General features: G+C 47.7%; 1 protein-coding gene across 5 annotated transcripts in view; it reads left to right on the forward strand.

Moving 5' to 3' along the window:
* Nucleotides 1-16,835, forward strand: part of FRMD4B (FERM domain containing 4B) — a 138,471-nt gene that overhangs the window by 117,778 nt on the left and 3,858 nt on the right. For all 5 annotated transcript variants that reach the window (XM_056336309.1, XM_056336306.1, XM_056336308.1 and 2 more), the window contains 10 exons: nucleotides 4,184-4,260; nucleotides 5,304-5,442; nucleotides 5,950-6,091; nucleotides 6,919-7,052; nucleotides 7,143-7,262; nucleotides 8,512-8,740; nucleotides 11,960-12,016; nucleotides 13,372-13,519; nucleotides 14,723-14,848; nucleotides 15,977-16,782. In XM_056336309.1, coding sequence (XP_056192284.1) covers nucleotides 4,184-4,260; nucleotides 5,304-5,442; nucleotides 5,950-6,091; nucleotides 6,919-7,052; nucleotides 7,143-7,262; nucleotides 8,512-8,740; nucleotides 11,960-12,016; nucleotides 13,372-13,519; nucleotides 14,723-14,848; nucleotides 15,977-16,782 — 1,978 coding nt within the window. The remainder of the gene's footprint in view (nucleotides 1-4,183; nucleotides 4,261-5,303; nucleotides 5,443-5,949; nucleotides 6,092-6,918; nucleotides 7,053-7,142; nucleotides 7,263-8,511; nucleotides 8,741-11,959; nucleotides 12,017-13,371; nucleotides 13,520-14,722; nucleotides 14,849-15,976; nucleotides 16,783-16,835) is intronic.

A 16,835-nucleotide genomic window follows, 5' to 3' on the forward strand; every position in this document is an offset into this window, starting at 1 on the left:
GCTGGCGCAGCAGCGCTTGGCTGCACTACCCGTGCAGCCAGCTTCTCTCTTGGTTTTTCACCCCCTTGCAAAAAAAAAAAAAAAAAAAAAAAAAAGGTAAACAAAATGCATCAGGCTATAGGAATATTAAGCAAAGGGCCCCTGAGCAGCTCTCTGGCGTGTCTCAAGGTGGAGGCCCTGCCAGTTCCTGCCTGTGATCCTGATGGGGCCGTTTTTCCGAGCCAGTGAGCTCCTGCTGTCAGGCCCAGACAAACTTGCATTTTATTCAAAACTGGATGTAAAATCAGCCAGGTAGGGGTGGGGAAAAAGTTGCTTCTTTTACTAAGGTGTCTCCCTACTTAAGCAGTCTGTGTCTGCTCTGTGTCTTGTTAGACTACAATTACAGCTCCTTTTGCATGGAAAGGAAGGTTAGAAGGGTGACACCTTTTTGTTGGATGTTCTGCAGTATCGGGAAGAGGATCGCAGCAGAAATGCAGGAAGCTTAAAGTCATGGGCTGGCAAAAGCAGCAGCTGGGTGGCAGGAACCTGGCTGGTGCATGGAGGGGGCTGAGTAAGGAGGTGCAATCAGGGAGCTTCGCCCCTCCACCTTCTCCAGAAAGACCCAGAAAACCAACCTCAGCCAGGCTACGTTCAGCCTGTAGTCGGATAGGGCTGTATGGTCAGGCAGCCCTTGCCATACTCCCTGCAATTTTCAGGAGCTTTTAAGGATCAGGCAATCTAAATGGATGGGAAGGCTATTAGGAAAACATTCATTAGCTCAGGTGGACCTAATCGTCTGGTTAAAGAGAACATGCATTGCAAAACTTCCACAAAAACATTTTAATTATTCCTAATTGTTCTTCCAGCCCTCAAAAACCAGTTTGATTTCCAGATTATTATTATTTTTTTTACAACTCTTTTGTCTTTTAATATGCATGTTGTTTAGGTAGGATTGAAATTAGGAATGATTTAGAAACATGTCTCTACAGAGTTAGGGAGTATTTGAAGAGCAGGAAGACTCTAGTGCAGTGACGGTTTCCTGAGTATTGCCTTTTGACCACAATTTAGAAAAGTTTTATTTGAAGGAGTTCATAGAATTTCATTCGGTGTACTATAGTTTATTTTTATTCCTTTTTTTCCCCCCCTTCGTTGTATTGAGACCTTTTTTCCTTCTTTTTGTCCTCATGAATCCAGCCATGATTATTTTTAAGTGCACCTATATAAATATTATTAGTCCACAACTTATTCTGGAGCTACTCATACAATCACTGGCCTTTTGTTTAAGGACCTGACTGCAGGAGGGTTTGTTGGAGGAGCTGATTGCTAAGGAGCTCATGTTGTTCTGAAGTGAGATGGCTGAACAGGGCACTTCTCAGTCCAGAGGAGCACAAATGCACCCTGTGTGCGGAATTTTGAACCCGGCTTGCCCGGTGGAGCAGCAGAGGGACAGCCGTGGGTGCCACAGCCCCGTGGAGGCGAGTGTCTGCGCTGAATGTGCCGGCGCATCGGGCGCCCAGCAGCTCCCGCTTGGGCTGGGATGGATCGCACAGGGTGGGGAGGAAGTGGAGCACAGCTCTACCCACACCCTGAGGCAATACCACGCAGGTTTTTTTAAAAAGGCAAAGACTTTTTTTTTTTTTTTTTTTGGTGTTTCTTCTCTTTTTGCTTTCTTTTTCCTCTTTTTCCCTGCTCTCCTGCCTCAGCACCAAAGGTAATCAGGGGTACATCTCACCCAAGGTTGGTGTTGGATTTGCACTTGACAGATTTGCTCCTCACAGAGGGTCCCCCCAGCCCCTCGGAGTGCTGGTGTCCCTCTGCCCGGGCAGGAGCCTGCTCAAGGCCATGAGGCAGCTGCACGCTGTCCCCCTGCCAGACGTGACCCTTGTCACCCCCGCTGCCCCACAGGCAGGCAACCCCTTCTCCCGCAGCCCTCGGGAATGCCGAGTGCGTCCGGTGGTGGAAAACCCAGAGGAAGTGATAAAGGGGACAAGGGGATGGGGAGTCAACACCTGCAACCGATAAGAGGCAGCAAGGCGGTTTTTCCCAGAGGTCAGGGTCAAAGCCCGCCCATCGTTGTTACGAGCGTGGGAGCAGGGCACCACGCTTCTGGTCCAACCTGTTGCCTCTCGGGCATGAGTCAATGCCAGCAGGGCCGGGGCTCGGCCACCACAGGGGCTTGGGGGGCTGCTGCAGCCCCTCACCATGCCGGGTCCCACCACAGCCCCCCGCTGAGGGCTCAGCATGCTCTGAAGGGGCACAGCCCCTCGGTGGAAACCTTCTTCTCTTCCCTCCTCGGTTGGGTTTTCCCTTTATCTGGGAGGAAGGGTGGGTCGGGAGGCGTCGCTGCCGCGGGGAGCGGCGGTGATGTCAGGCGTGTGTCAGCAGTGGGAGGCGAAGCCGGTGGAGCACCGGCGGGGAGGGATGGCACCGTGGCCGCCTCTTGCTCCACACTTCCCATGTCACCCCTGAATATCCCTGATGCTTCCCAGAGTGGCCGGTGGTACCAGGGAGAAGGGGCCGGTGCTGCAGGGAGGTGAGTGCCGGGGGCGGCGGTGAGGGGAGGTGGGCGGCCGGGGTCCTGCTGGGGATCCCTGCGCACTGCAGCACCCACAGGTGCTATTGCTCAACATCCTGACGCACTGCATGAGCTGTTGGAACTTTTGAAAAATGTATTTATTTAACAGTTCAATGCCAACTTATAAAGAGGGCTCTTCTGAAAGCAACATGGATTGGACCGGGTGCTTTTAATACAAAGATAAACTTATTTAAGCATCAGGGTAAAACTTCCACAGTCTTCTGGGAAATGACTGATTAGTTTAAGTAAATGACATTTCCCCTTGCTGCATTTTTCACATAGCAGGGTCTAATGATAAATTGTAGTACTACAAAGGAAAGCTTTAACTAAACAGAGGGAAAGGTCACCGAGAGCACCAGCGTTTTCCCCGCAAGCGCATGCCCTGGGTTTTGTTTCATTTACGATCCGTGTTAAGAATATCTCAAGCGCAGTGTGGTGTAACTAGTAATTTTTTTCTGTAACTCAAAGTTCTTCCGTAGTCGGAGCATGGCGTGCCGGGTTGTGGCAGAGGCCAGCGGGAATGTCGCGTGTCCAGGGGACTGCCAGTGGGGTGGCTGCACCCTCGGAGGCTTTGGAAATCTCCTGTGGGGAAGGAGGGGGTCGCTGGAATGGCACAGGTGCCTCGGCTGGATCGTGCAGGTTGCCAGCTGATCTCCCTCTGGACACTGGCCCTGCCTGGGTGGAAGTACCTCGGCTGCCTCCGCCTGGGCTGTAGCTCTGGAAAGCAGCCGGCTGTAAACTACAGCACGTGTGTGCCGCACCTGTGCACCCTGTCATCTTCAGGTGATGTCCCTGGGGACACCTGTGTGGCTTTCCGTGTGCACCCACGCACCCTGGCACTGCTGGGGGGGGCAGGAGGTGGAGCTGCAGAAACCTGCGCTGAGGGGCCAGGGAACAGCTCGGCCAAATGCAGCCCCTGACGGATCCCACCCGGAGGGTGGCTAATGCTGGTGCAAAGGGAGAGCGGATTCGTATGAAATTCTGATCCCACGGGTGCAGCTGCCAAGCCCTGGTTGACTTTGATCTCTTCTCTCAGCTGGCACTTTGCAGGAAATCTGTGGTTTCCTTACAGGAGTATGTGTTGTGGGGTGCCTTCCTCCTGCAGCTGCTCTTTCTCTGCATGTGTTGTACCCCTGCTCCAAAATGTCATGCTGAACCTCTCACCCAGTGTCTTCAGTGGAGAAAAGTCTTGGTTTGCCCTGAGCTGCTGCCATTCCCTGGGGATGTTCTGACTGAGGGAAGAGACTGTAGGTGTCTATGCAATGACTTTGTATAGAGATTTTTGCATTTAATCAGAGAGAAGGCAGCTTTAGCTGCCCTCCCAAGTTCTTTGTGAACCTCTAGCAGTGAAATTAAATGTGCTGTTAATGGAAACAGATATTGTCACAGGCAAAATCCTCAATCTGCAATGCGTTGTCTGTAAGAGTGTGAAATCACTTGAGAGGCATCCTATATGTTTGTATCTATGTACTTATTTTAGTTGATGTTATGAATGTTGTTGTTGCTGAGCCCATGCATAGCTGAGGATACACAGGAATTGTAATTTGCAGAAATTGCATAACCCTGGGGGCAGGAGCCTGGTGATTCTTGTAGTGACAGTGTTCTGCTTCCCTCTTGCAATTCTCCTAGCTATTTCAATGGAAACAGCTGGAAAATCTCTATTTCCGTGAAAAGAAGTTTGCTGTGGAAGTACATGATCCCCGCAGGTAAGGCTGGGGGAAGCGGTTGCAGCAGTGGGATGAGTCGTTACCCAGCCTGGGGATTCGTCGTCATCTGTTAGCAGATGGGGATGGGAGGGTGCCTCCAAGTTTAACACGGAGCTGAGTTTACTGTGGGCTTTGTGACACTGAGCCTGATCCTGCACTTGGCAGGGTGGCCGGGCTGGATGCAGCCTGTGGGTGATGGACACGCGGCGCTGTGATGTTGAAGAGGTACAGGCACAGTGTGCAACCTGGAGTGACTGTTCCTGTGTTACAGCTCTGGGTGTTCTTCTCTCAGATGTGTCCCCCAGGGGAGCTCCTGGAGCAGAGGGAGGGCTATCTGTCATGGCCACATTTGCTCACTGTATAAAACCCTTCCCCGAAAGGCCACTGTAACGTGCCTGTGCAGCAGGAGACCCAGGAATGCAGCCTGCAGGACCCAGACATGCCTTTCTTGCTCACCTTCTTCCCTCCCCTGCCTTGGCAGCAATACTCCCTCCTCGGAGCCTGAGCCTCCAGCGGCCCAGAGGAGCCCTGCCAGTTTGGGTGGGAGCTCGCCCGCGGGCTCTTTTCCTTGTGCTAAGAAGAAAGAGCCTTTGCCCAGGGTGAATTTCTGACTCCACTTTCCTTCCTGCTTCTCCTGCTGCCATCCTTTCTATCTCTGGCACAGGACCACTGTGCCTCTCAGTTGGGCCCGGGGCAGTGACAAGATGCTCTGCTGATCCCCCCAGATCCCCTATCCTGCCTGGTCACTCCTTTCGGGATCCCATGGCAGTCTGCTTGCCCTTTCTGCATTTATAGTGTACCCAACCATTGGTCTCATTAGCCACAATTATGCTGCTGAGCTAAAAGGCACAGCGGTTGTTACTGCTGCCCGTTGCAAAGGTTGACCAGGAGGGACTTCAACCTTGTAAAAGTAAGAGAAGGTTAGGAGGGAAGAAAGGCAGCAGTGCCGGGTGGTGGGGAGAAGGAAATCTGGAGAGAGGGGCATGTGGGAGTTAAAACCTCAAGGACTTGTCTTGAAATTGCGTTTATCTTTGCCGCTTCAGAATTTCAGTGTCAAGAAGGACCTTTGGTCAGAGTGGATTGGTAGTGCAAACCTGGTATGCAAATACTTCCCTGATCAAGTCCATCTGGGTGATGGCCATCAGTCAACATCAGTTTTACTTGGACAGAAAGCAAAGCAAAGTAAGTTATAAGGCATTTTACTGTGGGCATAAGTTTCAACACCTTTCCGGAATACCCTTCACTGTATGTTTTCTTTAGCTTGAACTACTCTCCAGAGTAAAAGTACACATTGTTTTTGTCAGCTTTTTGAGCAGTCTATTAGCAACAGTATTGTTATTTGATCCATCTTAGCCTGTGTGCAATTAAGGGCTATGGAACTGTAATCACTGAAGAGGGAATTCCCACATCTCAGTGTTTAACCTGCTTTTTCTTTTGTCTCCTTCTCCTGTTCACTTTGAACATGGTGAAAACAGCAAAGAGATTTGGAACTGGGAGATGGTTCAGGCTTTGGGGGCAGAAGGGAGAGGAATGCTAGCACACTGAGCTCCCTGATGCTGTTGCTTTAGCCTTTAATCTTGTGGGAGATGAGGTGTGAAACATCATCTTCTGTGACCCCCTGGTTCTGAAGTTAATTAGAGGTAACTTGATGAGGCTGCATTTTCTTTTTTTTTTTTTTAACTCCTTCAGGCAAAAATTCCTTCAGCCAGAAGTTTGGATGATATCGCCATGGATCTGACGGAGATGGGAACACCAAAAGTTTCAAAACTAGTGACTTTGGAGGCAAAGAACCAACTTATTATGGCCAGCAACGGCAGTTTGATCTCATCAGGTAATATTTCATGTAAATGCAACCTAGTGAAGTACAGTGGGGCTTGTGTATGTGAAGAGGGAAAGCAAGGCTAGCTGGCCATAAATACGGTGACACATGTGAAGGCATGTATTAGTTATGTATCTGAAACAGTAGTATCGATGGTATGATCTGCTGTTTCCCCTCCATAACTAAATCGGAAATAAAAATCTGCTAGATGGATAAGCACCCGTGTACTCTTGGTCCATGAATAACTTGATATCAGTTTACCAGTCAGTCCTTGCATGAGTGTAAGTCTCAAAGTCCGGGGGAAATTGAATCCAGGCTGCCCTGAAGCACCTGTTCTGGGAGCTGAATTGCCCTGAACTTCCTCAAACGTGAGCAGAGAAGATAAATGCTTCCCAATAAAGCTCAGCCCTGGAGTGGACTTCAGGTCTCTCCCTTGGCTGTGGAGGAGGGGCAAAGGTGGGAGGTAGAAGCCTGGCTGCTGCACCTCGATGCCTCGAGGTGAAGCCCAAGCGAGGACCCTCGGTGTCTGTCTCAAAAGCAAAGCCAAAGCCAAAATGTCAACTATATTGTAGATCTTGTTAGTGTAATGATTTATATTTTGGGTGGTGGGGTTTTGGGCTGTATACTTGGGACTTGCCATGCAAATATATACATTGGGGGGTTGAAAAAGCTAATTTCCTGAAAGCCTGCTTGCTGGATGACAGGAGGGCTGGATGTTCCACTTAAAATAACGTGTCGTTTTGCTGGGCTGGACTGCTTTGGGTAGATCGCAGCTTACTCAACCAGATAGAAAAGGCTTTTAAATGCAAAACCTGTGATATAGAAAGTGTATTTTTCAGGCTCTCAGGATTCAGAGGTCAGTGAAGAACAGAAGAAGGAGAAAATTATGGAACTAAAGAAGAAAGAGAAACTCCTTCAGGAAAAACTGCTGCAGAAAGTTGAGGAGCTGAAGAAAATCTGCCTGCGGGAGGCGGTGAGAACTGCACCTTGTGCTGGGGTCGGGGTGGGTGAGAGCCCTTCTGTCCCTCTGGGACCTTCACGTGGAGCCCCTTCTGTTCCCCAGGAGCTGACGGGTAAGATGCCCAAGGAGTACCCTCTGAGCGCCGGGGAGGATCCTCCCCAGGTCAGGAGACGTGTTGGCACAGCGTTCAAGCTGGATGACAACCTGCTCCCCAGCGAAGAGGTGAGTGCTGCAGTTTGTTTTCACAGCAGAGGTGGGGTGGCCAGACCGGTGGCCAAAGCCACTTGTAAATAATCCAGTTCTTCCCTGATTGTTTAAGAGGAGGCAGCTGGGACAGCCACTTGCATAGGCTGGGGCATTTAGGAGGGCACTGCCCCCTTTCAGCCATGCTGCCTTCGAAACGACCAGGAAATTGGGTGTTTCAAGACCTTAAAATTTCCTAACCTGAACCCCTGATTTGGGCATGCTGCTTGAATTCTAATGGGCATTTTGCTGCTAATTAGAGAAGAGTGGGTGCATAACACCATTTGGCAACCCATGGCTATAAGCTTTTCTCGAGCGTTGATTTGTGTCACGTTCAGATTGTGTTCAAACTCCCAACATGGCAGAGGTGTGCGCTGTCCCTCTTGCAAAATCATCTCTCCATGAGCATAGCTGTGTGACAGGTGACAGAGATTTATCTCTTGCTGAATGCAAGTTCCACCTAAATAAAAGCTCTCTCTATTGCTCAAGAAGCTAATACGAACTTTGCTGGCAGAGACTGACTCAGGAGATACGATAATTCAATATCAAGTTTCTAGACATGTATCATTCCCCTCAGTCCTTGTGAGGTTTGTTAACAAGCTTTATCATCCAACTAGTAAGTAGGCGTTGGGCACTTTGCATCTGTCGTTCACCAAAAACTCACCGCCTTGGCTCACAGGACTGGTGTAATCCATGTCTGCAGCAAACTGATTTTATGTGGACTGCTCAAATGCTATTAAAACAAAATTCTGCTGACTGGATTTAGTAATGTGTTGCTTAGCACTTCTGCAGTGCCTTTCGTCTGAGCTTCTCAAAGCTGTTTACAAACATTTCATTAAAGCCTCCAACTCCCTGTTATGTAGGTATGGCGATGTTAATTCCCATTTTTATTTTCGCCAAAGTAGAGAGAGATTTTGAACAGACATTTTCATGCTTGGACTCGGGGCAGGAGGTTTAGTGATCTAAACCTGAGTTTAGGTGTCTGTTTTGTCACCCAGGCTGGAGAACTTTGGACCTTTCTCAAGAGATCTCATAATCTTACACTAGTCTGAGAAGTAAGATCTAAGAGTTTCATATACTAGCATTCTTGTGTATAAACTTTGGTATTTCTCTGTTTTGCGCCCAAGATTTCACTTCCTTAGCACAAAAATTGATCTTCTGTTCAATAACCTTCATTGATAATTTCTACCCAGAGTACAAGCAAATAACTGATCTCACAAATTTGCAGGATCCTGCTTTGCAGGACTTGGAGAGCAATTTTATCATACAGCAAAAGCTGGTGGAAGCTGCAAAGAAACTTGCTAGTGAGCCTGACCTCTGCAAAAACGTGAAGAAGAAAAGAAAGCAGGAGTATGCTGATGCTGTGAAAAAGCTGCAAGAGATAGAAAATTCCATAAATGAATATAGAATCAAGTGTGGCAAAAAACCAACCCAGAAATCAAGTCTTACTCTACCAGGTAAGCGAGAGAATTCCCTGTGTTCAGATGAAAACAGGGCACAAAAAAGTTATTTGGATCACTTACGAGTTTTGTTTACATCTTTTCTATATGGTTTTTATCTTCTCCAAGGTAGCTAACTAAGAAAAATGAGGTGAAATTGCTGCATCTGATACGCTAGATGCAGTGCTTATAGGCTCAGGGCAGAACAGGCTGCAGTTTTAGGAACAAGTGCAGGCAGGTTCCAGCACCAGGCACAGACTGAAGGTGCTGGCAGGAGCATCTCAGCCACAACTGGTGTGAATTCACAGTGCATGGCGTGCAGTTGTCTGTCTAACCTGCCACGTGTGAGATCTCTCTCCCTTCTGCAGTGCTTCTGCTCCAGCAAAAATAGAGCCTGGCAGTTCTTCTACAGGATCAAAGACTTTGTTACCTGATTAAAACCTACTGATCTCCAGGAAGACATAAGTGAAGTTCAAGAGTTTATGGATGCAAATAAATTTTTAACTAAATCCATTTGCCGCCAATGAGCACAGTGAAAGCAGATACCCTTGGCCCCCTCCATTCTGAAAGTGCGATTTTTGCTAAGGGAGGTGAGATCCTTGCTTCTTCTTAGGATAAAGCATGGAAACTTGCTAATATCCGAGCCAACTGAAGGCATTTGGGAGTAGTAAAAGCTCATAGGTATTGCAGGCTCCTCTAGTTTCTACAGTGGTTAACAGTTTCAGGACATGTTTTACCTCTCCCCTCCATGGAAAATATCTATGGATAATTGTTAATGTTTAGCTGATTTCTTTTTTTCCCTCTTTGTCCCAGAGAAAATATTGTTTTGTGAGGTTAGTGGGGTTTTTTCCTGGGAATTACAAGGTGGGAAAGAAAATGCAAAATTTTTCTGTTGTTAATATTGATATACTCTTACTGACCCTTGAGATGAGAGATTTTGCCAACGTTATGTTTTCCCTGAAGGAGACCTTTCTCCCTTGCACTGCCAGGTTTCTGTTGGGGAAAGCTTTGCCATGTCCCATTCCTGTTGAGAGCTTGATTTGGCTCCTTACCCAGCACCAACCGTGGCAGCGCTGGGCTATCCATCATCACAAAGTGCTTACTCTAAAAGGTTGATGATTGCTATATAATGTGGCCCAGCTAGTTCCTGATTGACAGAGATGAGGAAAACATCTGTTTTTCCAGTCTCTTGCTCACCAATCTGGATACTAATCATGGGAGGCCCTGTATTACCTGGGACACGTGGTGTGTAGGAATAACCAGGGAGCTGCTGAAGGCTAGTGAGCAGCGAGAGCCCCATGGGGCAGCATCCGTGCACAGTCACTGTTTGTTGTTGCAGGCAGGTTTTTGTCCTGTTGTGCAAACAAGCAACTTAGGAGTCGGTCCTTAAACGTTTAGCCCATCATTTTGCAACATTTGGTACACGGCATCCTTGTTTGCTGCCTGAGAAGGTGGATGTAGCCAGAAGGAACTAGACTCTGTGTCTTGGAGGGTTTCCCTGCAGGTAGGGACTGCAAGACAGCGAGTGCTTAGCCAGCAGTAAGTTAACTGCATTCCCTTCCAGATCCTGACGCTTGCACTGTAGCATGTATTTGTTTACCTGAAGCAGAACTGTCATCTGCTTCAATAACTGATTTTATGTGTAAGCTTTTCACCATCACTGACGGTACTCTCTGGCTAAGGGTACACGGTTTCAGAAGGCTAAGCAGTGATGAGTCGTTTGTGTCCTGTGAATTTGGGGAATGACTCGTTGGAAATAACATGTTAAATAGCAACATTGATTTATTGAATCAAACTGTAGCTATTTTCATCCCAGCCCCTAAGGGATGGGAGATGAAGGACATACTGGACTGTCTCCTGGTCCCTGTGTTCTGCTCACCCTTTCCTTTGCTTCCTCTCTAGCCCAGAGTTTTGTTCCCTTTTGCAGGGATTTTCACAGACTGGGGATTTAAATTCAGAGCTCGCCCATATGTTGTCAGCATTTGCAGACCCCACAGGCATTCAGCAGTGCAGCTTTTGGCTGGCTTTTTTTTCCCCTCTTTTCCTTTTCTTCCCCCCAGGTAATTTTTTTTTTGCCTCCTTGCACTGGGCCCAGTTCCTTGTTTCACCACCATATGGTCAAATTCATGTGAATAATCCCCGCCCCCGCAGCTTTTTCCCAGTGTCCGGTTGCAGGCGGAGCTGTAGCGCATCCTCGGTGGTCTGACAAGTCCCTTCAGGGCAGGGGCCAGCCCTGATGTTTGGCTGCTCTTGAAGAGAACTCAATTCTTGTAACCAGACCTTTTCTCCCAGCAAAGCGCAACAGCAAGGGAGCAACATAGGGTGCATGTGTTCATGATGACTGATGGAAGAAGCAGGTGTCACACACAAAGTGGCTGCCACTGTGGACTGTTGTTGCTTCCTTTCCCTTGTGCATGGAGGTTCACACAGACCTTTTATCCACCAGCACTGTCTTGCCCAAAACAGCATAGGAACAGATTTTTCTCTGGGTTAATTGTCTCTATTGCTGCTTTTTATCACCAGCCTAATTTCTTTGCTACTGCTGATCGGTTCTAAACCTTAGCAAGGACAAGATGTTTCTGAGCAAGTGCTAGTATTGAGTAGTATCCAGGTAGGTGCAGTAAAGCACTTAGAATAAATAACAGAATACAAAGGAAACAGAAACAATTTGAACATCCTTAAAACAGTTACTGCTCCCTGTGCTGTCGGAATTTGCAATACCTTGATTGAAATCAGTGGAATTATTCTGGATTGACATTAATGTAACTGAAACAGAATTTGTATGCTGATGAAACATTCAAAAGTGAATGCCAAATTTCAAAAGGCATTTTGTACCTACGTGGTAGGATTTCAGGCATACCTGGAGGAGATTAGATGCTAGCAGCCAAGATCTACATGTCTGTAGGCTCCTGACTCCTATTGAAACACCAAAACACCCTGTGAGATCTGTTGGAAGTTGAGGGGAAAACACTTTGGTAAATCTTGGCCTGATTCCAGCAGCAGCTGAACAAAATCTCCTTTGATAATTACCCAGGTAGCTTGCGGAATTGCAGTGAACATAACAAGTCATGCTGTATTCCAAAGCACGGCTGTCTTCAGGCTGTGGAGGGCTAAAGTATACGGATTGCAGCGGTACAAGTAGCATCTGGCTCTGAAGCTGTAGAAAATAAACCATATGTGATAGTTGGAAATGGATGTTGGGTCTCCTATGCTTAAAGTGCCTGTCTTCATCCACAGATGACATAATTCCATCTGAGAGCAGCTCCCTGTCCGATACAACCACCTACGATGATGGTATGTTGCTTATCCTTTTCTTCCTATGAAGTGTGCCCGTTCAGAGACATTCCTTTGGCTTGCCATGTCCCTTAGCATACTGTCTTGGTGGCTTTCGATGACAAATTACTTTACAGCAGAGGAAAAAAGAGCTTAATGAGGAATGTCTTTCCTCATCATGGGTTAGTTGTTATTCAAAGTTTCTGCCCTGAAAGCTGAACCCAGTTGCCTTTAGAGAAGGTGATTGGTTTGTTGGTTTTAAGGTGACCAGCCTGCAGGCTGAGGGCACTGTGGATGTCAAATCCTTCATCCCTTGGAAGTGGCCAGAGATGGATGAGCAGCTGGAGGACTTAATGAGCTGGGAGGATTTGCCCCGCCCTTCTGTCCTCATAGCTACTATAAAACTTACAAAAAAGCAGAATAGTCACAGATATTAACGATCTGTTTACGTTTGTCTGTTACCTAGTAAGCTTGCATCTCACATGGGTACGGTGTTTGTTCAGCTTACTCATTTTACACACACGCCCACAGACACACACATTCACACCCTGTTCCACAAGGTGGAAAGGACTTGGTTTGCCTCTCCCTTAAACCGGGTAATCATTATTTGGGGACAAACATTATCTAAGTTATTGCTCACTTTTCACTTAGGGCCTGATTCCCATCCCACTTTGTCCCAGTTTTAGACTGATATAACCCATCTGTTGCTTTAAAATGGAGTTACACCTGATTCCTGCTTCTACAAGTAGAAGTAGAGCCAGGGCTTTGGCTAGTGAGCGCGTTCTCTGTGATGCTCGTCCTGCATTTATATGTGTGTGTTGGAGTTTCCTGTTGGCTCTGATGGGACCTGGGTTGTGCCCTGAGCAAAATGAGAACAAGGATCAAACCAGCGCCTTCCCAATTGCCTTCAGCCAAATGTGTCTCTCCGTTGTCTTTGCTCATTCGGTCGCTTTTGAAGTCAGTCCCTTTTAGGTTGTGTTTCAAAACTAATTCTTAAAACGTCATTTTCAAGTAAAGAGCTGGAAGGTGAAGGAGAGGAACTGGCCTTTGCAGAGGCTGAGCTTGCCTGCTGGGCTCTGGGAAGGATTGTGTGCAAACAGGTGTTTTCCCAAGGAAGTTCCACTCTGTGATCTGGCACAGCCCCAAGCTGGGTGTAATCTCCATGGGAGCCAGGGCTGCTGAGATCTGGAGGAGCCTCTGCAGTGTCCTGTCAGCCTGGAGGAGAGCTGGGTGCAGGCAGGAGAGCCTTTCTACATTCACAGCTTCTCTTGTGGTCTCTGTAGTGCAAAGTTTTTTTGATGTAGGGGCCACAGATTTGCATACAGACCAAAAATATCAAGGATTTTGCTAACGAAAGACCGATTTCTTTCCGACAGTCAGTGAATCGCTTCCTGTGGCAGCACAGAGACCCAGCTCTGCGCAGCTTTCTCCAAGGCTCCCTCCGCCAAAGTCCCTCGGGGTGGAGAGAATTCATCTCAGAAAGTCGTCCATCAACGAGCAGCTCTTGGAAACCAGACACTCCAGGTAGGGCATGTCTTGCTGCCGCCGTGCTCACTGCCTTGCTGGCAGGAGCTCCATCTTGCCCCTGCCATGGTGCCTGTGACTACGGGCACTCCGGTGGAGCCTGGTGCCTCCACTCCTCTGCCGTTACAAGGTTCGGTGATGGGAGCTACATTTCCCACTTAGTAACCAAAGTGTCTGTAAGCGTGTATAAATAGTTGTCACAGTCTCGGAAATTGTCAGGTGGTGTAGTCTTTGTGAAGAGATTTGAGACGGGTGAGAAATTGAATAGCAAGGGCTGCATTTAAGGAATTGCTCGTGCCCACCAATACTGTCATCCTTTGTTTCTTTCTGTGGTTTGTCTTCAGTATTAGTTAAACAACTTGTAGTTTTCCTGATGACTGTGCTTAGTGGCTTCAGGTAACACCAAACCATACCCATTCCTCCCGATGGTATCAGTATTTCAGCAGGTATGCTGTCAAAGCATACAGAATTCGCATTAAGTCCTGATGAGCAATTCCCTGTGTAAGAGCGGAGTTACTGGGATTCAGCCAGCTATCATCAATAGTGCCAGCTGCAGTGACTGACTGAGGTTCCTGGATGTATCTGTGGAAATTAAGCACTTCTGAGCTAAAACAACAGTTCTGTGGAGCGCGTGGGCAGCAGTAGCTCTGCTGATGGTTGTGTGATCACGTTGTATGGGTCTCATCTGGTGCTAGTTGTTCTCAGTGTAAGGTTTCCCACTGATCTTGATACTTCTTGGACTGTGCCTTGCATGAGCAGGCTGTCGAAGGCATGCTTTAAAAATGTGTTAAAGTTTTGGGCAATGTCATGTCTTTGTGTTTTTCTTGCCTGTCGCTCAAGATAAGCAGAATGCTTCTCTGCACGAAGTTCAGAAGCTGAATTACAGCTTTACGTAACCATTTAGCTGTGATGTGCTCTAATTTAAAACCTGATTCCTTTGCTTCTCTGTTATCTGCTCTGTCTCTTCTGCTCCGTACTTCTGTCCTGGGCATCCTGTGAAGACCTCTCCTGAACCACAAGAAAGGGTTGGATTTTTCTTCCAGTTTAACAGTTCTGTAGTTATAGGGGGAAGCACATGCAGTTATGCCCTTACCTGGGGTCTGTGCCCTTCGTTTTATGTCTTCAAGGCTTATGGTCCATCTATTCCACATGCTGTGACTTGCATGGGGTTTAACCTAACTGAGATTGTCTCCTTCGTTACAGGGACCTGCTTTCGACTCACAGCAGTCCTTACCGAACCCTGGACCGGCCACCCCAGCCCCATGGGGGGAGAAGCATGCCTACAACCCCCGTGCTCACACGCAATGCTTACAGTAGCAGCCACTTACAGTAAGTAAGGGAGCTTTGTGTTAGGCAGCAGCAGAATAAAAGCAAATGGTGTTAAGAGGGCAAAGGGTCCTTGGCCATACAGCTTTCCCCACAGCAGGGTCAGGTTCTTAAAATGTCATTGCTGGGTATTGGAGGCACAAGGTTAGTATCAGCCACCATCTGCTGGCACGGTCCTGCACCAGCTTTGTGACACACGAGCGAGGATGTTCATGTGAGCACAAACCCTGTCTGGGCAAACAGCAGCATGCACAAATGGGTGTCCACAAAATCAGGAGTGAGATGGAACCTGGCACACAAATATTGCTTATCTGATCATTAAAGACTATAGGAGAAGAAAGGTCATTTCCAGATAGGCCCCATAGGGACTTTTAACAAATAATGAGTGTTCAAAAGGTTTCTGTAAAATACTCATAAGATAGCCAGAATTTTTTACAATTCCTTTGTGGCCTCGTTTTCTAACAAAGTGAGGCTTATGAAATTGTACTGTGTGTCAGCTAGTGATCTCCCCACAAAAACTTGTTCACAAGCTGACAGTTGTCTGCTGTGGATTATGTTCCTGTAAGCTTCCTGAAAAAGCATCCAGATAGAGGAGAGAGCACCCAGTTAGTGCCCTTACTATGGGAAGAGAGCTGCAATGTGAGCTCACCTGTATTATTAGTCACCTGAGAATCCGTGCTGGGGAAGGGGAGATGCTATAAGTCTGATAATGTTATGAAGAGCTCATGGTTTATTTGGCTGGGGTGATGCAGCCTGGAGAGACAGAGCCACGGGAAACCCATCTTCCCGTGTTCTGCTCCCAGCTCGGTTATTTGCACACACTTTACCTATGTAAAAACTGAGAACACCTTCCTGTAAGTCATTACAGAATGTGAGTTTGTGAGCTTTGCTGTATGTATGCCTGTCACAGATTAACCTTACTCAGCATGATTGATTTTTATGAGAGATCTCCTACTGATGGAGCAAATCTAAAATTCAGCCAAGCTGAATTTCTTGTGATGCAGATATTCTGTGTGGAACCGTAAGACTGGGTTTGTGGCATGCCTGACTTGCCTGTGCGTGCTCCCTCCAGTTCTGTGTGTACATTTGCGTGTGACTGCCTTTAACCAGCTGACATCTGTGTTGTTTCAGGCCAGATGTTTCCCCGCACCATTGCCGGCAGCGCAGTGGAAGTCTCGAATCCCAAACCCACCTGCTGTCCGAGGCTCCTGCTGAAAAGGCAGCCTTCACCCTCTCAAAGTCCCAGCGAAGCAGCAGCACAGAGATCCTCGATGATGGATCATCCTACACTAGCCAGTCAAGTGCAGAGTATTACTGCGTGACACCTACTCCCAATCCGTATTATACTACTCAGACGCTCGACAACAGGACCAGGGGTCGAAGACGGTCAAAGAAACAAAACATTTCTGCTGCAAATTCAGGAAGTATGCCAAATCTTGCCCAGAAGGATGTCCGCAATGGTGTCTACCACAAAAGTCAGGAACAGCCTTCCTCTAGTTACTATATTTCTGGATATTCCCCATACACCGAATCTGACATTTATTACAATGGAGGATATGTTTATGAGAGTGATACAGAGGGACAGTACAGCGTCAATCCTTCCTACCGCTCATCAGCACATTACGGATATGACCGTTACAGGGAATTCAGGTCTTACCATGAGGATGAGGTGGACAGAGTACCGCACAACCCATATGCAACCCTAAGGCTTCCACGGAAGCAAGTTGCTAAAACGGAGCACATAACCAAAAACATTCACAAGGCCTTAGTAGCAGAGCATCTCCGTGGCTGGTACCAACGTGCCTCCAGTCAAAAGGAACAGGGTCACAGCCTGCAGGCAGGCTTTGAGTCTGACAGAGGATCTCAAAGGAGTTTGGGCTTTGCTGGTCTGCAGGTGCCGTGCTCTCCTAGCAGTCGGGTGTCATCTTTCTCTTCGGGTAATGTCCTGTTTCTTCTCTGCTGAGTGCTATTTCTAAGCCCCTGCTACACA

Source organism: Falco biarmicus, chromosome 4 (genome assembly GCF_023638135.1).
Source record: "Falco biarmicus isolate bFalBia1 chromosome 4, bFalBia1.pri, whole genome shotgun sequence".
In the NCBI taxonomy this organism is placed as follows: domain Eukaryota; kingdom Metazoa; phylum Chordata; class Aves; order Falconiformes; family Falconidae; genus Falco; species Falco biarmicus.